At 34.9% G+C, this 18,564-nt stretch overlaps 3 protein-coding genes across 3 annotated transcripts; all 3 read left to right on the plus strand.

The window, feature by feature from the left end:
• The first annotated feature begins 3,704 nt into the window (after positions 1-3,704).
• LOC113287845 lies at positions 3,705-6,801 on the plus strand. The gene is made up of 4 exons (XM_026536696.1): positions 3,705-4,039; positions 4,775-4,838; positions 4,999-5,052; positions 5,159-6,801. Exons 1-4 carry the CDS (start codon positions 3,863-3,865, stop codon positions 5,203-5,205), a joined length of 342 nt encoding a protein of 113 aa, XP_026392481.1. The 5' UTR covers positions 3,705-3,862; the 3' UTR covers positions 5,206-6,801.
• LOC113287846 lies at positions 5,163-6,801 on the plus strand. Its single transcript, XM_026536697.1, has 3 exons — positions 5,163-5,265; positions 5,384-5,515; positions 6,083-6,801. The coding sequence occupies exon 3, from the start codon at positions 6,085-6,087 to the stop codon at positions 6,499-6,501; it is 417 nt and encodes a 138-aa protein (XP_026392482.1). The 5' UTR covers positions 5,163-5,265; positions 5,384-5,515; positions 6,083-6,084; the 3' UTR covers positions 6,502-6,801.
• A 10,750-nt stretch (positions 6,802-17,551) lies between these two features.
• On the plus strand, positions 17,552-18,462 carry LOC113287848. The gene has a single exon (XM_026536702.1). The coding sequence runs from the start codon at positions 17,707-17,709 to the stop codon at positions 18,370-18,372; it is 666 nt and encodes a 221-aa protein (XP_026392487.1). The 5' UTR covers positions 17,552-17,706; the 3' UTR covers positions 18,373-18,462.
• The last annotated feature ends 102 nt before the right edge of the window (positions 18,463-18,564 follow it).

Here is an 18,564-nt window from a genome sequence, read left to right on the forward strand (position 1 = left end):
AATCTGAATAGTCCTGAAAAATCTGGTCTTTTATATTCTAATTTTGAGAAGTTGCGTAATAATTCAAAAAGATGGAATCCAAATATTTTTGGCTCCATCCATAGAAATGTTGAGAAGGCCCGTGCTGACTTAGAGTTAGCTCAGAATCATTTCTGCCAAGACCCAAGTCTTATCAATAAGGATATTGAGATGACTTGTTTGAGTAATTATTTGTATCAGCTTGAATTGGAGGAGATTCATTGGGCTCAAAAATCCAGGGTTCAATGGCTTAAGTATGGCAATCTGAATACTCGTTTTTTCCATATAGCTACTCTTATTAGAAGACATAGGAATAAAATTTTGGCCTTAAAAGATGCTACTGGGTGTTGGAAATATGAGGCGGGGGAGATAGAGTCTCTTATTACTAATTTTTTTAAGAAGTTATATTCAGGGTCTACTGTAAGTATTCCTCCTTATATTTATAATCTAGTGCCCAAAGTTATCCAGGATTACGATAATAGAGATCTCACTAAGAGAGTCTCAAATCAGGATATTTACAGTTGTATAAAAGGCATGAGTCCCCTTAAAGCCCTAGGTCCCAATGGTCTTCTAGGGGCTTTCTTTATCAAGTACTGGGATCTTGTGGGTACTTCGGTGTGTGATTCTATCAGAGAGTTATTTCATTCCAAGCAGATGAACTTATCTCTTAATGAAACCTTTATTACTCTCATTCCTAAAGTGGAACAGCCTTATACTGTTAAGAATTTTAGGCCAATTAGTCTTTGTAACATTGTTTACAAAGTTATTGCAAAACTTATGGCTAATTGGCTCCGACCTTACTTGCCCATATTTATCTCCCCTTTTCAGCATGCTTTTATTCAAGATAGATCCATTTTTGATTTTATTATCATGACTAATGAGGTCTTTCATTATATCAAGAATAAGAAAGGTTATAAGGGATGGATGGCTTTGAAAATTCATTTCGAGAAAGCTTATGATCGTCTTAATTGCTTTTTTATTTTGACTGTCTTTAGAGCGTTAGATTTAATGATACTTGGGTTAGTTGGGTTGAAGCTTGTATTTCTTCTGTATCTTATCGTATTCTGATAAATGGTAGCCCAGGAGAAAAGTTTCTTCCAACTTGTGGTATTAGGCAGGGAGACCCATTGTCTCCCTATATTTTTATCACTTGTTTAGAAGTTTTATCTCGAATGATTAATGCTGGTATCATCAATAAGGATATCTCCAGTTTCAAAATAGTTGGTCAAATCATCAGTAAGGAGAAGTCTGTCGTAGTTTTTTCTCCAAATGTTCATCGACGAATTGCTGGTCATCTGGCTCATGGGCTTCATATGAAGGCTAGTAAGAGTCCAGGAAAGTACTTAGGGTGTACTGTGCAGTGGGGTAGACTTAAATTGGCAGATTTTACTGACTTCCTCTTATGGCTCACCAATAAGTTGCAGGGTTGGAAGATTAATTCCTTAAATTTTGCTGGTCGTGATGTTTTAATCAAATCTGTTCTTGATCCTTCTTTGACCCACTTAATGTATGCTCTTAAAATTCCTGCGGATATTCTTCGTCATGTTGATAAACTTAGGAGGAATTTCTTGTGGCAGAATAAAAATGGCGCTTCAAGAATGCATGTTATTGGGTGGGATTATGTGTGTGTAGAGCTTGGTGGGCTTGGTATTAAAGACCTTGATCTCCATAATCTCGCTTTTTTGGCCAGGACTGCTTGGCGAATATTTTCTAATCCCAACTGTCTTATTTCTAAGCTTCTTCAAGTTAAATACTGTGGGTCCATAAACTTTTGGGATTGTGAAGTTAAAGCTGGCAGTACTAGATGTTGGAAAAAGTTTGATTAGAGGAAGGGATATTATTAAAGCTAGTTTAAGATGGTCTATTGGAGATGGTTCCTGTACTAAGGTTTGGGATGATCCTTGGGTCTTTAATTATCCTCTGCAATATTTAGTTCCTGATATTCCCCTTGAGCTTCAGGACTTAAGAGTGTCTGCTTTAATGGATATAGAGAATGGTGTTTGGAAGCTTGATCGTCTCGAGGGTTTACTTCATACTGACGTGATAGATCAAATTCTTTCAATTCCTATTCCGACTAGACCCCAACGTTCTGATTCACTGGTTTGGGATGAGACTCCTTCATGAAACGTCAGTGTTAAATCAATGTACCAGCACCTTTGTAAGGAAAATTTTGGTATTAATGATATGGGGACTTGGTGGAAGGCCTTGTGGAGACTCAAATGCCCATCGCATCTTAAACATTTTTTGTGGAAGGTAGCTCATAGAAAAGTTTTGGTCCGGAGTCAGCTTGTACATCGTGGATTAGATATTTCTACTTTGTGTCCTCTTTGTGCTATAAATTCTGAAACCATTGAACACTTGCTGATTGAATGTTCCGTCTCGAGACTGATTTGAAATTGGTGTAGACAGAATTTGAATTTGTGTCTTGAGGAGGGTCCAATTGATGTCAGATGGGTGGTTAAAAATGCGAGATTGAAACCTAATAACACTTATGTGCTATGGGAAACTATATTCGCCTTTCTGATCTGGCATATTTGGTGCTCTAGGAATAAAAGAGTTTTCGAGAATGTTGACTTTGTTTATGAAGGAGTTATTTCCCAAGCTATGAAGGGAGCTTCGGAGTATTTATCTGCCCAACATGCTTCTGCTCAGAAAAAGGAGTTTAGACATCAAATATTTGTCAACTGGAATTGTCCTCCTCCTTCTTATCATAAGTTAAATGTGGATGGTGCTTCTACTGATCATTGCTATGCAGGAACAGGTGGAGTCATTCGAAATGACCAAGGGAGATTTGTGGCAGGTTTTTCCAAGTACATCTACAAAAATGGAAACAATATGGCGGAATTGTGGGCAGTCAGGGAGGGCCTTAAACTGGCTGCAAGTTTAGGAATCTCCAAGCTTGTTGTTGAAAGTGACTCTCATTATATTGTCAGCCTCTGTCGAAAGGATTGTACCGTTCCTTGGTATTTCGCGAACTTAGTTGAGGATATCAACTTTCTGTCCAAGAATTTTACTTCTATAGTTTTTGTAGTATAGGGAGGTCAACTATGCAGCGGATTTTTTGGCTAAAAAAGTTGTTAATGATACGATAAGTTGTTTCTGGTTGCAAAATCCTCCTAGCTTTCTGCTTGATATTTTGAATCAAGATGTCATGGGGAGGGCCTTCCCCAGGTTTGTAAGGCCTGGCTAGTTTTTCTTAAATGAATCGTTACTACCACAAAAAAAAAAAGACGATGAGTTTGGATTTTGATGATTTTCTTATAAAATCAGGGAGTAAAAGTGGTTGCAGGCAGATGGGCGAAAATTCACATGATTTATAAAGAGGGATACCAGTTCTACTAAGTGTTGATACCGTTTCATATAGGACAAAAATATTCCACTGATCCTGACCGTTGGATCGATGAAATGGTATCAGCACTTAGTAGGACTGATATCCCCTTTATAAATCATGCAAATTCATGTCCCTCAAAATATTCTGATTTCAATGTGTTCCCTACCAAACACAAATTAGGGTCAGTTTAGTTGCCACGTAAGCACCACACATGAGCCATTGGATATTGAGAATCTAACGCTTTGTAAGTTTTGTCAAAGGGGTTTGTTCGCGGATCCCAACCGATAACTAATACGGGTTCCGATATGATGGAAGATGGTGCTGAAACAGAAGGGGTGCTAATAGTAATATTACACTAAATGTATCCTCCATCTTATACTCGTGAAGAATCGAATCCTGAATTAGAGATATTGGATAATGCTAATTTGAGGAAGAACAAGAGAGGAAAATTCATCAACCACCACTACACCTTCTATCCTCAATTCAATCATTAATAACCCTATATATCAATCTATGATCAATGGGTCTGAACAATCAATTGGTCACTGTGATCTTCCAGAAGAAAATAAGATGGAGTACCAGCACAATTATGTTGATGGGAATACTGCAAAATCATTTGAAAACGCAAAATCTGAATCCAGAAGGATGACTGCACAAAATCACTATGGAAATCCTGCCAATCAAAACCAGGTTTTTACTCAAATTGGTAATTTTAAATTTTCTTAGAATTTTAGGTCAATGTCAGTTTTTTAATTTTAAGCTCTTGATTGTTGCGGCCTCTGTAGTGTAAGAAAAATTGTCTTGTTTTTCAAATTTGTTCTGGCTTGGTTTTAAAGGACACTATGAGGTTCTTATCTTGGACTGTCCAAGGATTTGGTAACAAATAAACTAGGTCTCACTTAAAAACATTAGTTAAAATCAATGACCCTAATGTAGTCTTCCTCAGCGAGACTAAGACTAAATAAAAAAAAATGGATTTCTATATTAAGCAATTTAATTACCCTAATAAAATAATGATAAATCCAGTAGGATTGCCTGGCGCTTTGTCTTCTATGGAAGTATTTAAATTTGAGAGTTTTAGACCATCAACTTAATGTGATTAACTGCTTGTGAGTTGAATATTGATGCTAGGACTAAAGTATGTTTCACTTGCATGTATGGTGCTCTCCCTAATGGAAATAGGAATGCTCAATGAGATTATGTACATCAGTTTAGTCATAGCATAACTATCCCGTGGGTATTAATGGGTGATATGAGTATAATTTACCCAAGCTAGTCTTGATGCTGCTGATGATTTTATAGAAAGTCTAGGATTGCATAATATAGTTTTTTCTGGTATAAAAATTTCTATGAAGGGTCCTGCTATTTCTCATCTATTTTTTTTCAGATGAAATGCTTATATTAACTAGGGCTCATCCCACACAGGTACAATTTCTTTGTGATATTATTGATAAATTCAGTAAAGCATCTGGCCAGGCCATAAATTTTGGTAAGTCTGGACTTGCATTTAGCCCTAAAACTAATGAGCATGTTAAAATATTATAACTAGCATTCTAGGTATCCAGAGACTGGGTTTACAAGACATATATTTAGGTGTTCCTTTGTTACTACAAAAGAATAAAACTGAATTTTTTTTTCTGGCATGTTAGATAGTTATGGTGGCAGGTTGTATGGATGGAAATCCAATTTTTTTAACCAACTAGGTAGAACTATTTTAACTCAAACTGTTCTTGATACTTTAGGTACTCATCAAATGTATGTCTTTTGTATGTTAAAAAAACTTACTAATAGAATTTATCCTGTTCATAGGTGATTTTGGTGGAATAAAACAGGTCATGGAAAAGGTATATACCTGATCAATTGGGATATTGTTGCTGCTCCCAAACATAAGGGAGGTCTTAATATAAGAAAATATGGTATTTTTAATCTGCCTTTTCCATCAAAATTGGCTTGGAGAAAATATTGCAGGAACCTAATGCTCTTTGGCTGCAGATTTTAAACATAAATACTTTCCAATGTATGAACCTTTGTCAGGTGAAGTAAGTGTTTATGGTTCTTGGAGACGGATTCCAGAGGGTCTGGATATAGTGAAAAAACACCACTGTTGGAAATTAACTAATAGTGAAAAGGTCCACATTTGGACTGACATTTGGGCACCAGATATTGGTACAACTCTTCCTACTACTTTTATGTCTTCTAACATGAAGTTTGTTAGTCAGTTAACAGATGAAAACACTAGGAATTGGAACCTTAATACCTTAAATGCCATTTTCCCAAAGACAATAATAGATAAGATATGTAAGATTAGACTACCTATGATTGGGAATGACCAAATAAGATGGACCGGTGCTAAAAATACTATATTCTCAGTCAAATCAGCTTACAATATTCCGCTTGAAGACTCTCAATCTAGGAATTTGACTAATAATAGCCAATTTCCTTGGCAAAGATTATGGAAAGTCAAATTACCTCTGAAAATTCATCATTTTTTATGGAAATGTCTGCAAAACTGTGTCCCTGCTAGAGATGAGTTATATAGATTTGTTGATGATATTCCAAGTACTTGTCCACTTTGAGGAAATTATGTTGAAACTATGCATAATTTTTTTATAAAGTGCTCTGTTTCCATTAGCATTTGCAATGCAGATAGTAATCTTATTTCCTCCCGCAAAAATGGTAATTTTACTGAATGGCTCGGAAATATTTTTACGTGTAACCAATTTTTTGTTGCAGATATGCAGAAACGGGTGAGATTGGTCAGCTGTATACTATGGCGTATTTGGAAATTAAGATGCGCAATAGTTTATGATAATTTTCAATTTATACCTACTGTGCATATTAATTCCATTAAAATGTTCGTATCTGAGTGGGAAAGTTCCAGGAATGTCACTCATGATTCTAATCAAGTGATGCAGGAACAAAAATGGAGTCCTCGAAAGGAGAATGATTTGAAAGTGAATTTTGATGTATCCTTTATAAATGAAAATTCTCCAATTGGCATAGGACTGATTCTTCATAATTTTGCAGGGTGTTTCATGGGAGCAAGAGGAGAAACATCAACAATAATAAATTTTGAACAAGGGAAAGCAGTAGCAGCAATGGAAGCTATAAATTGGGCAAAAGCAAAGGAGGTTCTTAACCTTCGTCTATAAGGAGATAATAAAAATATAGTAGCAGCAATAAATGGATCTGTAGGCAGTATCTAATGGAAAACTTATAGTATAGTCCAAGAATGCAGACATTTACCAAAACAATTTAGAATTTGGTTTTGTTCCCATGTTAAAAGGATGCTAATGGAGTAGCAGATGTAATGGCAAAAAATGCCAGAGTTAATGGTGCTTCAATGTGGAACTCAGTTCCACCAGTTTTCCTTCTTAACAGCATAGAGAAGGATCAACATTGTAACTTATTTAACTACTCTTATAATTTTTCATTTCATAGCGAAAAAAAAAGTTTCTCCATATTAGGGCATGCTTCCAAGTTAGGGATAAATTAAAATAAAAAGTGGGAAAATATGAAACATAGCTAGTATTTTAGGACAAAAAAAACATATTATGGCATATAAACTTGGACAGAGTACTATTTTTAGATGGTTTCACGTATTTGCTATCCACTCTTTTCCTATTTTACCACCCCCTCAAAATTTTAACAGTAAGCCGACTTTCGATTTCCATTTTTTCCTATTTATCATCTACAAAAATCAAATTAAAATTGACTATAATTATTATCACTTTTATTTATATTCCATTTTAACAATTTATCTTCTTCTTCATCGATCTCCTTTTTCATTAACAAATTATTATAAAGCTATTAACCCTAGATTTATATTCTGTTTAATTATAAGCACAAAAAGAGATTATTTCCTTTTTTTTATATCTTGCTGAGAAATATTAATGTGAATAAATTCTGAACTATTATTATGTAATATTAATGTGTTAATGGACAATATTAAGTGTGTGATAAAATATGGAAGTAATCAATTTATGGATGAACTAAATTTCAGGTTACATAATTGACCCTTGTCGTAGTTGGTCAGGATGCGACTGCCTAAAGTAGTCGTGATCGATAATCTAGTCGTGTATATATGACTGTCCGAAACAGTAATAATAGTCTAAAATTTGACGACTGCGGATGTCAAGTTTCTAAATTTTTTTCGTCAATATATGAATGACTAGAACATCAACAACTTGAACCAAAAAAAAAACAGAAAAAAAGGGATAAAGGACGTGTCGGTTGTGGAAGAAGGGGACGATTACAGTGGGGAATGGGTTTTAGGATTTTCAGATGTACCATGGATAAAAATAAATAAAGTCAAAATATATGAAGGTAGTATTTAAGATATTCTAAAATATACTTGGGCGGTAAATAAGATGTTTAGAGGTAGCATTTAATGTGGGTCTCAAATAATAAAAGTGTTGGTGGCAAACAGCTGAAACCTTTTAGGCTAGTCTTGCAATGTTAACAATGATTTCTCCTGGAATTTATCTCGAGAGAATATCAAAAGGTGGTTAGGGGTATCTCTTTTATAGTTAGGTGTGCGTGGGAAAGTAGATCCCTTCTTTGTCTCTATCGGGATTTGATCCTGAAATACAAAGCATTTCGGTTTTCAGATAACGTTTACTATAAATTTCAAGAAAACCTCGAATAATTTTTTTTAATTTTCAGCTATAGTTCGTCATTTTGGAAACAAAAATATTCACATTGTTTGCAACTAAATATCATTACCATTTTAAGTTAAAATTATGTAACTATGATTGCTTTATTAGAAACCCAGTTTCCTCATTGTCTAATAAACAAAAATTTAACTAAAACTATTAAGAATTAACAAAGTTCTGATCTTTAGTAAGATAGCAGCAAAATTCGATATTGATATACTCTCTCTGACAAGTTTAGAGATTATATATGTTGTTATCTCTACTAACAAAAGTGAAAACGTGAAAAAAGAAAATCTTAATAATAGATCGTTTATTTTTGTACTGAAGGAATTGTATTTGTGATTGATTAAATGACTAATTTTGCATATGCTTTTATGTGAAATATGTCTAACTAGTTTTCTTTGGCCTAAGTAATAGTTTCTCGTATAACAATGCATTCACCTTATTCTGGACTTAAGATTCCACGAATAGCAAGGCCAGTTCTCATTTAGTTAGTAAGGTGATCAAAAGATCCATCTATATTAGTTTTAATAATATCAGCACCTGGTGGGTGCCGTCTAGAATTAGTAAAAACAATATTATTAGCTAAACAAGAGAATTTATCATCAAAAATAGGCTTATCAATGCAAGATTGAGGTAATAGTTAATCTTGTAGAATTAGTTACATGGGTTAAGAAATTTTCCTTTAAAAACATATTCATATCAGAAATTCGGCTTCATAATACCTAAAATTAACAATGATAACAACTTTACCTTATACTAAAAACTACTATATCATGTCCACTATCATAATCCACAACACATTAACTAGCAACACAAAGACCTTATTCTAGATCTTATAAAACACCTTTAAGAGAACATGCATTTCATGTTAACCAGATTTAGTATAAGGAAATATAACGAGATCTTATCTCTAATAGACTTAACGATATGTGGATTTTTATTTCTGTATTTTCACTTACTTGAAGTACAAAGTGAAAGGGAGGGGGTACCAAGTACACCACCAACTTTTTCGTGCGATAACATGTATAGACAAAACCTAATACAACTGCAAGTAGACCAACTTAATGATCCTTGAAAATATGTATATAGATTTTATATCTATATCTCTTCTCAATCATAAAGTCTAGACAAAGGAGTCTGTGGACCTGATGGTTAAGAAGGGTACTTGGAACGATCCCAAAAATGAATATCCAAGATCAACCTAGTCATATCCAAATATTTAGATCCGAATTCGGCCAAGTATGAAATTTTTTTATCTATCTTTTAAGATACGAATTCTATAAGAAACAAGTCTTTAATTGATCTTAATTATATGGACGTATCTACTAGAATTGAAAACGTACTACTTGTGTAAATCCTATTATAAAGATAAACAATATAATGTGGAAAAGGAAAAACACAAGACACCAGAAATTTTGTTAATGAGGAAACTGCAATAGCAGAAAAACCCTGGGACCTCGTCCATATTTGAAAACCAAACTGTATTAAGCCGCTACAGACACTAGTCCACTATCAGACTTCGGACTGGAATACAGTTGAGACCGAATCCACCCTCCAAGCGCTTCAATTAAAGTCGCGCTCCATATATCTCTTGAACCTCACAAGGCTATACGAAATTGAATCCTTTAGATGACGTCTTTTACAGGCTAAGAGTTGTTCAACCTAAGTGAAGACTTTTGATACCAATCTGCCTCTAACATATAAGCCTATTTGATTTCCCTTTAGATCAAAGATCCAGACTTGAAAATCTATTTGCAGTAGACAAAGCTAGCAAACCTCACAAATCCAGAATACTTACACTCAGTTAGCTGAGAAGCTTGGATTCTTAACCACCTCTCAAAAAAAAATCTTAAACTAATCAACTAAGAATAGTTTTCAGATATTTATCTTGAGGAATCACAAGGTCTGAGACGAAGAGAACTTTGAGATTTCTATCGATCTTGCCTGAAAGAGATTATGAGAACCTCGGTAACAGATACACAAGATCTGGATTCATTAACTATCAAGGTAAAGATAGTCGGACCTGGCTTCACGAATACCCAAGTGAAGTCTTTAAGTCGTAGACTTAATTATGTTTTTCAGTGGAAACCTAGGTCAATAGAGGACGACTCTATCAATAAACTAGGACAAAAGGCGTCAGGGATTGAATTTCTCAGTTGAAAGAGCATATCTATTTATAGATGTTCAAGACTGAGGTTTCTTAAAAATTCAAGCTAAAATAACTTGAGATTCAAGCAAACACTTTATCTGTTTAGATGAAACTCTAATTAAGGTTTCAAGTAAGCATGTGAGAAGTTAGTTTTGGAATCACATAGAAGAATATACACAGTGGGACGGTTACGGAACCGTGTGTAATGACCGTTTTTTTGGAAAATATGCCTTATGAACTATTAAGCAATATCGTGTTCATTTAAACACTAAGGAATTTAATATTGATGCACATACACAAAGTGTTATAGTGATCATAGATATCTTAGAGGTGTTTATGAGAATCAAAACAATGCTAAACATACTTAGAAAAATAAGTCTTTGAGCATTTGTTAAAAATCCACTGGGACCGTTGCTAAAACGGTTCGTAAAATATTGAGTAAGTTTGTGATTCTGAGAGCTACAGTTCGTGAACCGGGTTCGCCAACCGTTGAAGACTCGTGAAGTCCGGGCATTACGGTGCGTGAAATGGGTTCGCCAATCGTTGGGACTTTCACCAATTCAGATCGCCACGGTTTGTGAACCGGGTTGGTGAACTGTCCCCTTATGAACTTTAAGGTTTGCGAACTGGTTCGCCAACCTTCCTGTATCCCAGAAACTCATATATCTAGGGTTTTCTAGATAGCTCTCCAACCTACCCTGAGCCGAAATTACTGAAGTTCTGAATTTCTCTCTTTGATGTTTGAAACCTTTCCAAATTTTTTTGATAAAATCATTGCTTTGGCAATTTTCAGATGATCCAAAACATTAGTTCTTGAACAATAAATTGTTTCAAACTAAGTTTCAAAATGACCAATGAACATCCATTACTTGAATCATATTTCAAAAACAAGACAAGCTTGACTCGAAATTTTATCTTTGCAATAAATATACTAGAAGTCATACGACATAGTTTCAAATAGATATAATGGTAAAGCTTGTAATAAATAGAATGGTTCAATCTTTACATGCCTTGTTGATGAAGTTCTTCAAATGTCTTCGTCGATATTCAGTCTTTGAGGGTGATGCCTATACTCAACTACCAACTTATATACCTAGTTTGAGACTTGACTTAGTATATTAGAAATGAAGATATAATTTTGTTCATCTTACATTGACAACAAGCTTGAGATAGCAAAACTTGTGGGCTCAACCGAGCATTGCTCTAACAATCTCCCCCTTTGTCAATTTTAATGACAAAACTATTCAGTATTATGGATTCGAAATTAAAATAAGCTTTCATCTTAAAATACAATATGCTTGATTTCCTTGGTTCTTCAATATCATCTTCAGTTCTTCGTACTTCAAGTTCTTCTATGGTTCTTCATATGTTCGTTCAGCATCTTTGTTGTTCAAGATCCGTCGCGATAACAACTTATAAGAATACCCCATAAGAGCTTTGGTAGAATGAATAATCACTCTACCCAATGGATACTCCATAATAAGATTCATTGGTCCATAATAACGATAATAGATAATTAGAAGCTCTCAAGATTCTTGTTAAACATCTAGAAATATGATTTAATAAATGGATGTTCATTCGTCCTTTTGAAACTTAGTTTAAACAATTTATTGTTCAAGAACTAATTTTTCGGTAATTTGGAAATTTCCAAAGCAATGATTTTATCATTTGGGAAAGTTTCAAACATCAAAGAGAGAAATTCAGAACTTCTGTAATTTCGTCTCAGGGTAGTTGGCGAACCATCTTGCAAACCTTAAATTTCGGAAGGGGACAGTTCACCAACCCGGTTCACGAACCGTGGTGATCTGAATTGGTGAAAGTCCCATCGATTGACAAACCCTGATCACAAGCCTCAATGCTCGGAGTTCATGAGTCTTCAACGGTTGGCGAACCCGGTTCATGAACCGTAGCTCCCAGACTCACGAACTGGCTCAACGGTTCACGAACGTTCCCGATGGATTTTTAGCAGATGCTCAAAGACTTATTCTTTAAATATGTTTAGTAGTACTACGACTCTCATAAACACCTCTGAGACATCTATGATCACTATAACACTTTGTGTATGTGCATCAAGATTAAATTCTTAAGTGATTAAATGAACGTGATATTGCTTAATAGTTCACAAGGCATATTTTCCAAAGAACGGTTATTATACACGGTTCTGTAAATGGACCATTGTGTATATTATTTTATGTGATTTTAAGACTAACTACCTACATGCTTATTTGAAACTCTAATTAGAATTTCACCTAAACAGAGAAAGTGTTTGCTTGAATCTCAAGTTAGTTTAGCTTGAATTTTAAGCAACCCTCAGTCTTGAACATCTATAAATAGTGATGCTCTTTCAACTGAGATATTCAATCCCTGACACTTTGTGTCCTACTTGATTGCTAGAGTCGTCCTCTATGAACCTAGGTTTCATCTGTGAAACATAATTAGGTATACGACTTAAAGACTTCACTTGGGAATTCATGAATCCAAGTTCAACTATCTTTACCTTGATTGTTCGTGAATCCTGATCTTGTTTTTTGTTTTGTTATCGAGGTTCTCGTAATATCTTTCAGGTAAGATAAATAGAAATTATAAAGTTCTTTTCGTCTCAGACTTTGTGATTCCTCAAGATATATATCTTTGACCTAAAGGGAAATCAAATAGGCTTCTCAGTTAGAGGCAGAATGGTATCAAAAGTCTTCACTTGGGTTGAAGCAACTCTTAGGGTGTAAAGGACGTCTGCTAAGGGACTCAATTACATAGGGTCTTGTGAGGTTCAAGAGACGTAAGGAGTGCGACTGTAAATGAATCGCTTTGAGGGTGGATTTGGTCTCGACAACATTCCAATCCGAATAATTGTGGATTAGTGTCTGTAGCAGCTTTAAACAGTTTGGTATTCAATTCCAGACGAGGTCCCTGGGTTTTTCTGCTATTGCGGTTTCCTCGTTAACAAAACTTCTGGTGTCTTGTGTTTTTCCTTTTCCTCATTATATTATTTATCTTTATAGTAGGATTTACATAAGTAGTACCTATTCAATTCTAGTAGATACATCCATATAATTAAGTTCCATACTTGGTAGAATTCAGATCTGAATATTTGGATACGACTTGATTGATCTTGGATATTGATTTTTGGGATCGTCCACGTACTCTTCTTAACAATCAGGTTCACAGACTCCTTTGTCTAGACTTTCTTATTGAGAAGAGATAAAGATCTAAACTCTATATACATACTGTCAAGGATCATTAAGTTAGTCTACTTGCAGTTGTATTTAGGTTTTGTCCATACAGGTTTCAAAACGAAATAACTGGTGGTGTAATTGGTACCCTTTCCTTTTCAATTGGTATCAGAGCAGGCAAACACCCTTGGACCTAACAAGTGTATGTTTATAATTGATCCTTTAAGCATATCCTTATGGGAAATTGCTTTAGGAGGCTTGTTTCGTTCACTTGTAACGTACACCAGAGTTCCTTAAAGATTCTTCAGAGATTTTTATTGAGGAAGTCGTTTTTGATTTGTCTAGATACTCTCAAGACAACTGAGAGCTCCAATATCTTAGTTGAGGGTAAAGAATCTAAAAAAAACTAATATTCTTCAGGCAAGAACGAATGTCAAGAATACGTCCATCAAGAGTATTAGATTATGAAGTATTAAACAATTATATATCAATTTGCTTAAGGAATGGAATAATAGTAGATCTATAGACGAAGATCTCTTTATAGCCATTAAGAATACTCTTAAATTCTTACAACGTCTTGAGGTGATCATGATAATGCTACATTGATCTGACTCTAACAAGTAGTGTTTTCGATGTGGAAATTCTGTACATGTCAGGAAATCGTGCAAGGATAATTGATAATATTCCTATCAATAATTGTCTAATATTCTGAGAAAGCTTTCTTCGAATTGAAGTATCTTTCTTTTTCTCACACGACTTCAGAGTTGCAACACAATTGATAATTTGGTGCAAGGATTTTTGTAAAACAGAAATCCTATCTCTCTCAGTTATTGAAGGAAAAACTTGTCGTATGGAACCCAGGTTCCACACATGACGGTTTTCTTTTAGATTTATTCTTGAATGATTTCATATGACCTTCATGTTTACAATGGAAATGTATTTTCCGAGATGCTTACGGGATCAAATTTCATTTTCCTCCGTGTGCTGGAACTTTTAAAGGTAGTTGAAACCATTTCCTCGACATGTTGAGTACCATGAAGATCTGTGCTTTCTAGAGATTTCTCTGGTGAGCACAATGAGTCTTTTCTTACTTGACCGCACAATGGTTTTAGTCTAGATAACTTCTTTTCCAAGTACTCAATTGTTGAAAGTGCTTGTGATAGATCATCTCTTGAATCATTAAGTTTTAATCAAGGTTTGAAAAACGGGTCACGGCTCAAGTCACGAGCACTTGGCGTGACCGTTATATAGCATTTTGACAGGTGTGAGCACGTTTTGGGAAAAAAACGCGTTATTTAGAGAAAAACGCGTTTTTGTACGTTTTTTCATAAAAACGGGCGTTATAACGGTTAAGTAGAAAATTAAAAAAAATGATGATCTGAAATTCCTATGCAACAGTTATAACGTGCGTGAAAACTTTATAACATGCCTAAAAAACGTTGTGACCATTCATTTTTAAATTTTGTCCCACTAATAGATGACTTATATCACTAAACTACCATTTTAATTGATTATTGTTAGTATAAGAAATATGTATTATTCGATTGTCATGTTTATATTCTTTACGTAGGTGCTTTAAAATACTTATAACTATACAAATTACAAAAGTTTGATAAAATTCGTACGGTATAGCCACTACTAGAATTTTTTCGGCAACAATTATCCAATTTAAGAGAGTGCATAACCTATCCAATTTATTAAAAATGATTCGTTTCTTGGACTCAGACAAGCCCACCATGGGTTATTTGTTCCATGCACTTGCGACATGTGTGGAAACTAAACAAATGGGCTTGGGATCAAATCGAAATGCTTCTATCGTGGGTGTAATAAAGAAGCAATGGAAAAGTCTGTTGAGTTCTCCTCTTCATGCTGCAACGTATTTTCTCAATCCTTATTACGTCTTTAACCCAGCAACTAATCTCATCAATAATGAAATTTCCGAGCCCCAACTTTGTCTTACTAAAGTTATATCAAAAATGGTTAGCGACCCGCAAGAACAAGCAAAATGCATGCTAGAGGTACAAAATTACTAATACTATCTCCAAATATGTTTAATTAAGTAATTTGAATTTCTAGTAACAATTGTACTTTTATTTGTAGGCGGGAAGAATTTGAATGATGCAAGGTCAATTTGCATCACCATCAGCACGTATTGCAGCTCAACATGGTGATCATGTAAGTTGGTGGTTATCTTATGGTGTTGAGTATCCATCCCTCCATAAGATTGCAGTACAGATATTAAGTCAAACAAATACATCGTCTGGATCAGAGAGGAATTGGAGTGTGTTTGAAAGAATCCACACCAAACTACGCAATCGTTTGCTTTCATTGAGAATAAATGATCTGGTGTATGTCCAGTACAATTTGAAGTTGGAGCAACAAAAAATTAAAGTTAAAACAAGGCGACATAACATTGATGCTCACCACGTTCATAGTCTACTGAGGGATGACAATATGCTTTACTGGATAACGGGGGAAGACGAAACACTGGTTTTACCTCAAGAAGAACAATGGTCAAATATGCTGGAAGAAGAAGCCGTTAATAATCCAGAGCATGTCCCTCTACCATACAACTGGCATGATTCTGAAGTTCAAATCCCATACGAAAGGTTCCCGGTGAGTGACTTTGTTTATGACTTTGGTAATTTTTCATTTGGAAACAATACACAAGGTTATGATAATGTGAATCCAACATATGATTCTCATTACACTTCTGATCGCTCTGACCATGGTGTTCAATATATGAATGAAGGATATAATTGTAATATTGATAACAATAATGAAGTAGATAACAATGATGATGAAAATGAAGAAGGTTATGATGACGATAATGAAGGTTATTATGATGATGATACTTGTGCAAACGAAGATAGCTAGTACCCCCACGACGATGACTATGATGTGGAAAGGAACCGCCGAGAAAATGAAGAATACATGAATAAATCAAAAAAAAGGTGGTGGCCGTAGTTGGTTCGCGTAGCTTTTTAAATGATGAACACTAGTTTAATAATCCTTTTTTTTTTATATTTGAAGTTTTTAATCATGTAGTTACTTTCGCTGTATCATTTAAAAAAAGTTTAATTCGAAGTTTTACACTTTCAATCCAGAGAAAGAAAAAATATTTAAAAAATGGTAAAAAAAGTTATTTACACGATTATAACGTGCGATAACAGGAAAACAATACTAAAAAACGCACGTTAAAATGTTATTTAGAAGAAAAAAACATTCAAACTAATTTTAGGAAAACGGTTATAACGTGTATGAAAACTGAAAAACGGTCCTAAAAAACTGAAGTTATTTATCGGCCTTATAAAGGCACAGGTTCCGGAGACCCTCATGGCCACGGCATATGAGTGTGACGGGTGTTTTTCAGTAAAAACGAGATTTTTTACTGCTTAGATTTCGGTAAAAACGGGTGTTTTTCAAACCTTGGTTTTAATCCATAAAAGAATTTCTGCTTAGATTTCGACATCTTCTTCTTGTCACGAAACTCCACTAGTTGATCACTTCATCAACAAGAAGGGAACTGAAAGGAAGATCTTAAATATGATCAAAAATAATCACTCCTTTAATTATACTTCAGGCACAAGAGACGATAACTATCATTCGGAGATTGTACATGAGCATCTTTTTGATCGCCCAACTTCTTGGTAATAACAAATTGGAACCATCATGTCATGTACATATCTTGTGATAGGTCAAGTAACAGATAAGTATGTCTTTTCTTTTTGTGACTTGGTTTTATTGTGACTCTTCCTTTTATATGTCTTATCAGATATTTTCTTGTGAAGTCCTTCTTATATTAAAGAGACATTTGGAAACTTCTGATATCATGTTGAGTTTCGCTACATAATATTGAAATGTTTATATGGCATAAAGTCACATGTGGTGTCTTGTCTATCTTCCCCGCAGCTGATTAAAGTCAGTTTGACTTGATGCTACCACATCATCTGCTAGTCCGAAATTTTATAACTCGATGCGGGTATCAAAAAATCTTATGCTATTAACAGACTATCTCCTGTCTAACTATCTTCTAAATAAGAGACCAGAACAGGATCATGGGAATAATTGTTTTCTAAGATACCAGAACAGTATCCTTAACAAGCCAAGTTGAGAATGCTCTTAGATTGATTAATGACATTTAAACTAAGGTTTGTGTTTTAATAAAAACTCAACCATCATTTATCAGAAGTTTTTGGGGGAACACATTCCATTGGGTAAATTACAAATATATAGATATTATTAGTACAAGGTACAACAAGAACAAGAGAAGTCAAAGAGAATGGACCAAACCTTGACCATCTCACAAAGAAAACATCCCAACTTTATCAAGAATAGAACCACGACCTTACTTATCTTCTTTCATCCACTAGCTTAGTTATGGCTTCCACGGCTCTTCACTTCCTATCTCATCGGAAAACTCTCAACCATACCTACACTATTCCAACCTCTCTAATTACTGCGACTCGATCAGAGATATTATTCTCCGGCAGTCGTTTCGCCTGCCTTGGACACATCAAATGCACTTCAAATCCAGCTCCTCAAAAGATTAGCAATTTCCCAGACTCAAATTCAGAACTGGAAACAGAAAATAAAGAAGACCAGCTAGACATAGAGAAGCGACGGAAATCGGAAATTATCCGAGACAGGAAATCTAGACTGGGTCTGGTGAAACCTGAACCCAAGAATTTCGAAATAGGATGGAAGAGAACCAAAGAGATATTGGTGGAGAAGCCGAAGGGGTATGTAATTGCAGATTATCTGGAGAAATTGGAAGGCTTGATGGAGAGGGGGGATTTTGGGTCTACAGAATTATTAGCAAAAACTGGAGAGATAGTGGCAGAAGCTGCAAGAGAAGAAGCAGAAGTATTAAGAGAGGAAGGAGTAGAAGACCGATTGATTACAGAACTGTCTAGGGTTCTGAGATTGATGGAGATGGATCTGGCAATGATTAAAGCTTCTGTGAAAGAAGAAACTCTCAAGGAAAGGATTGAACAGGCTAAGGCTAGGTGCAGACAGGCCATACTTGTTGCTAATTCCTTTTAATATATTTTTTCCATGGGAATCTGTATTTAGCCAAGTTAAATGGACATGAAAAGACTACTAATACTATACAAATTGCTCTCTTTTTTCTGATCTGCAGAAGTTAAAATATCTTGTTGCAGATACGTTGGGGAGTAAAAAACCCATCTCTATCTGAAGTTTATGCCAAGAATGGTAACCCCATCTTGTAGCAGG

Source organism: Papaver somniferum, chromosome 6, assembly GCF_003573695.1.
Source record: "Papaver somniferum cultivar HN1 chromosome 6, ASM357369v1, whole genome shotgun sequence".
NCBI lineage: Eukaryota > Viridiplantae > Streptophyta > Magnoliopsida > Ranunculales > Papaveraceae > Papaver > Papaver somniferum.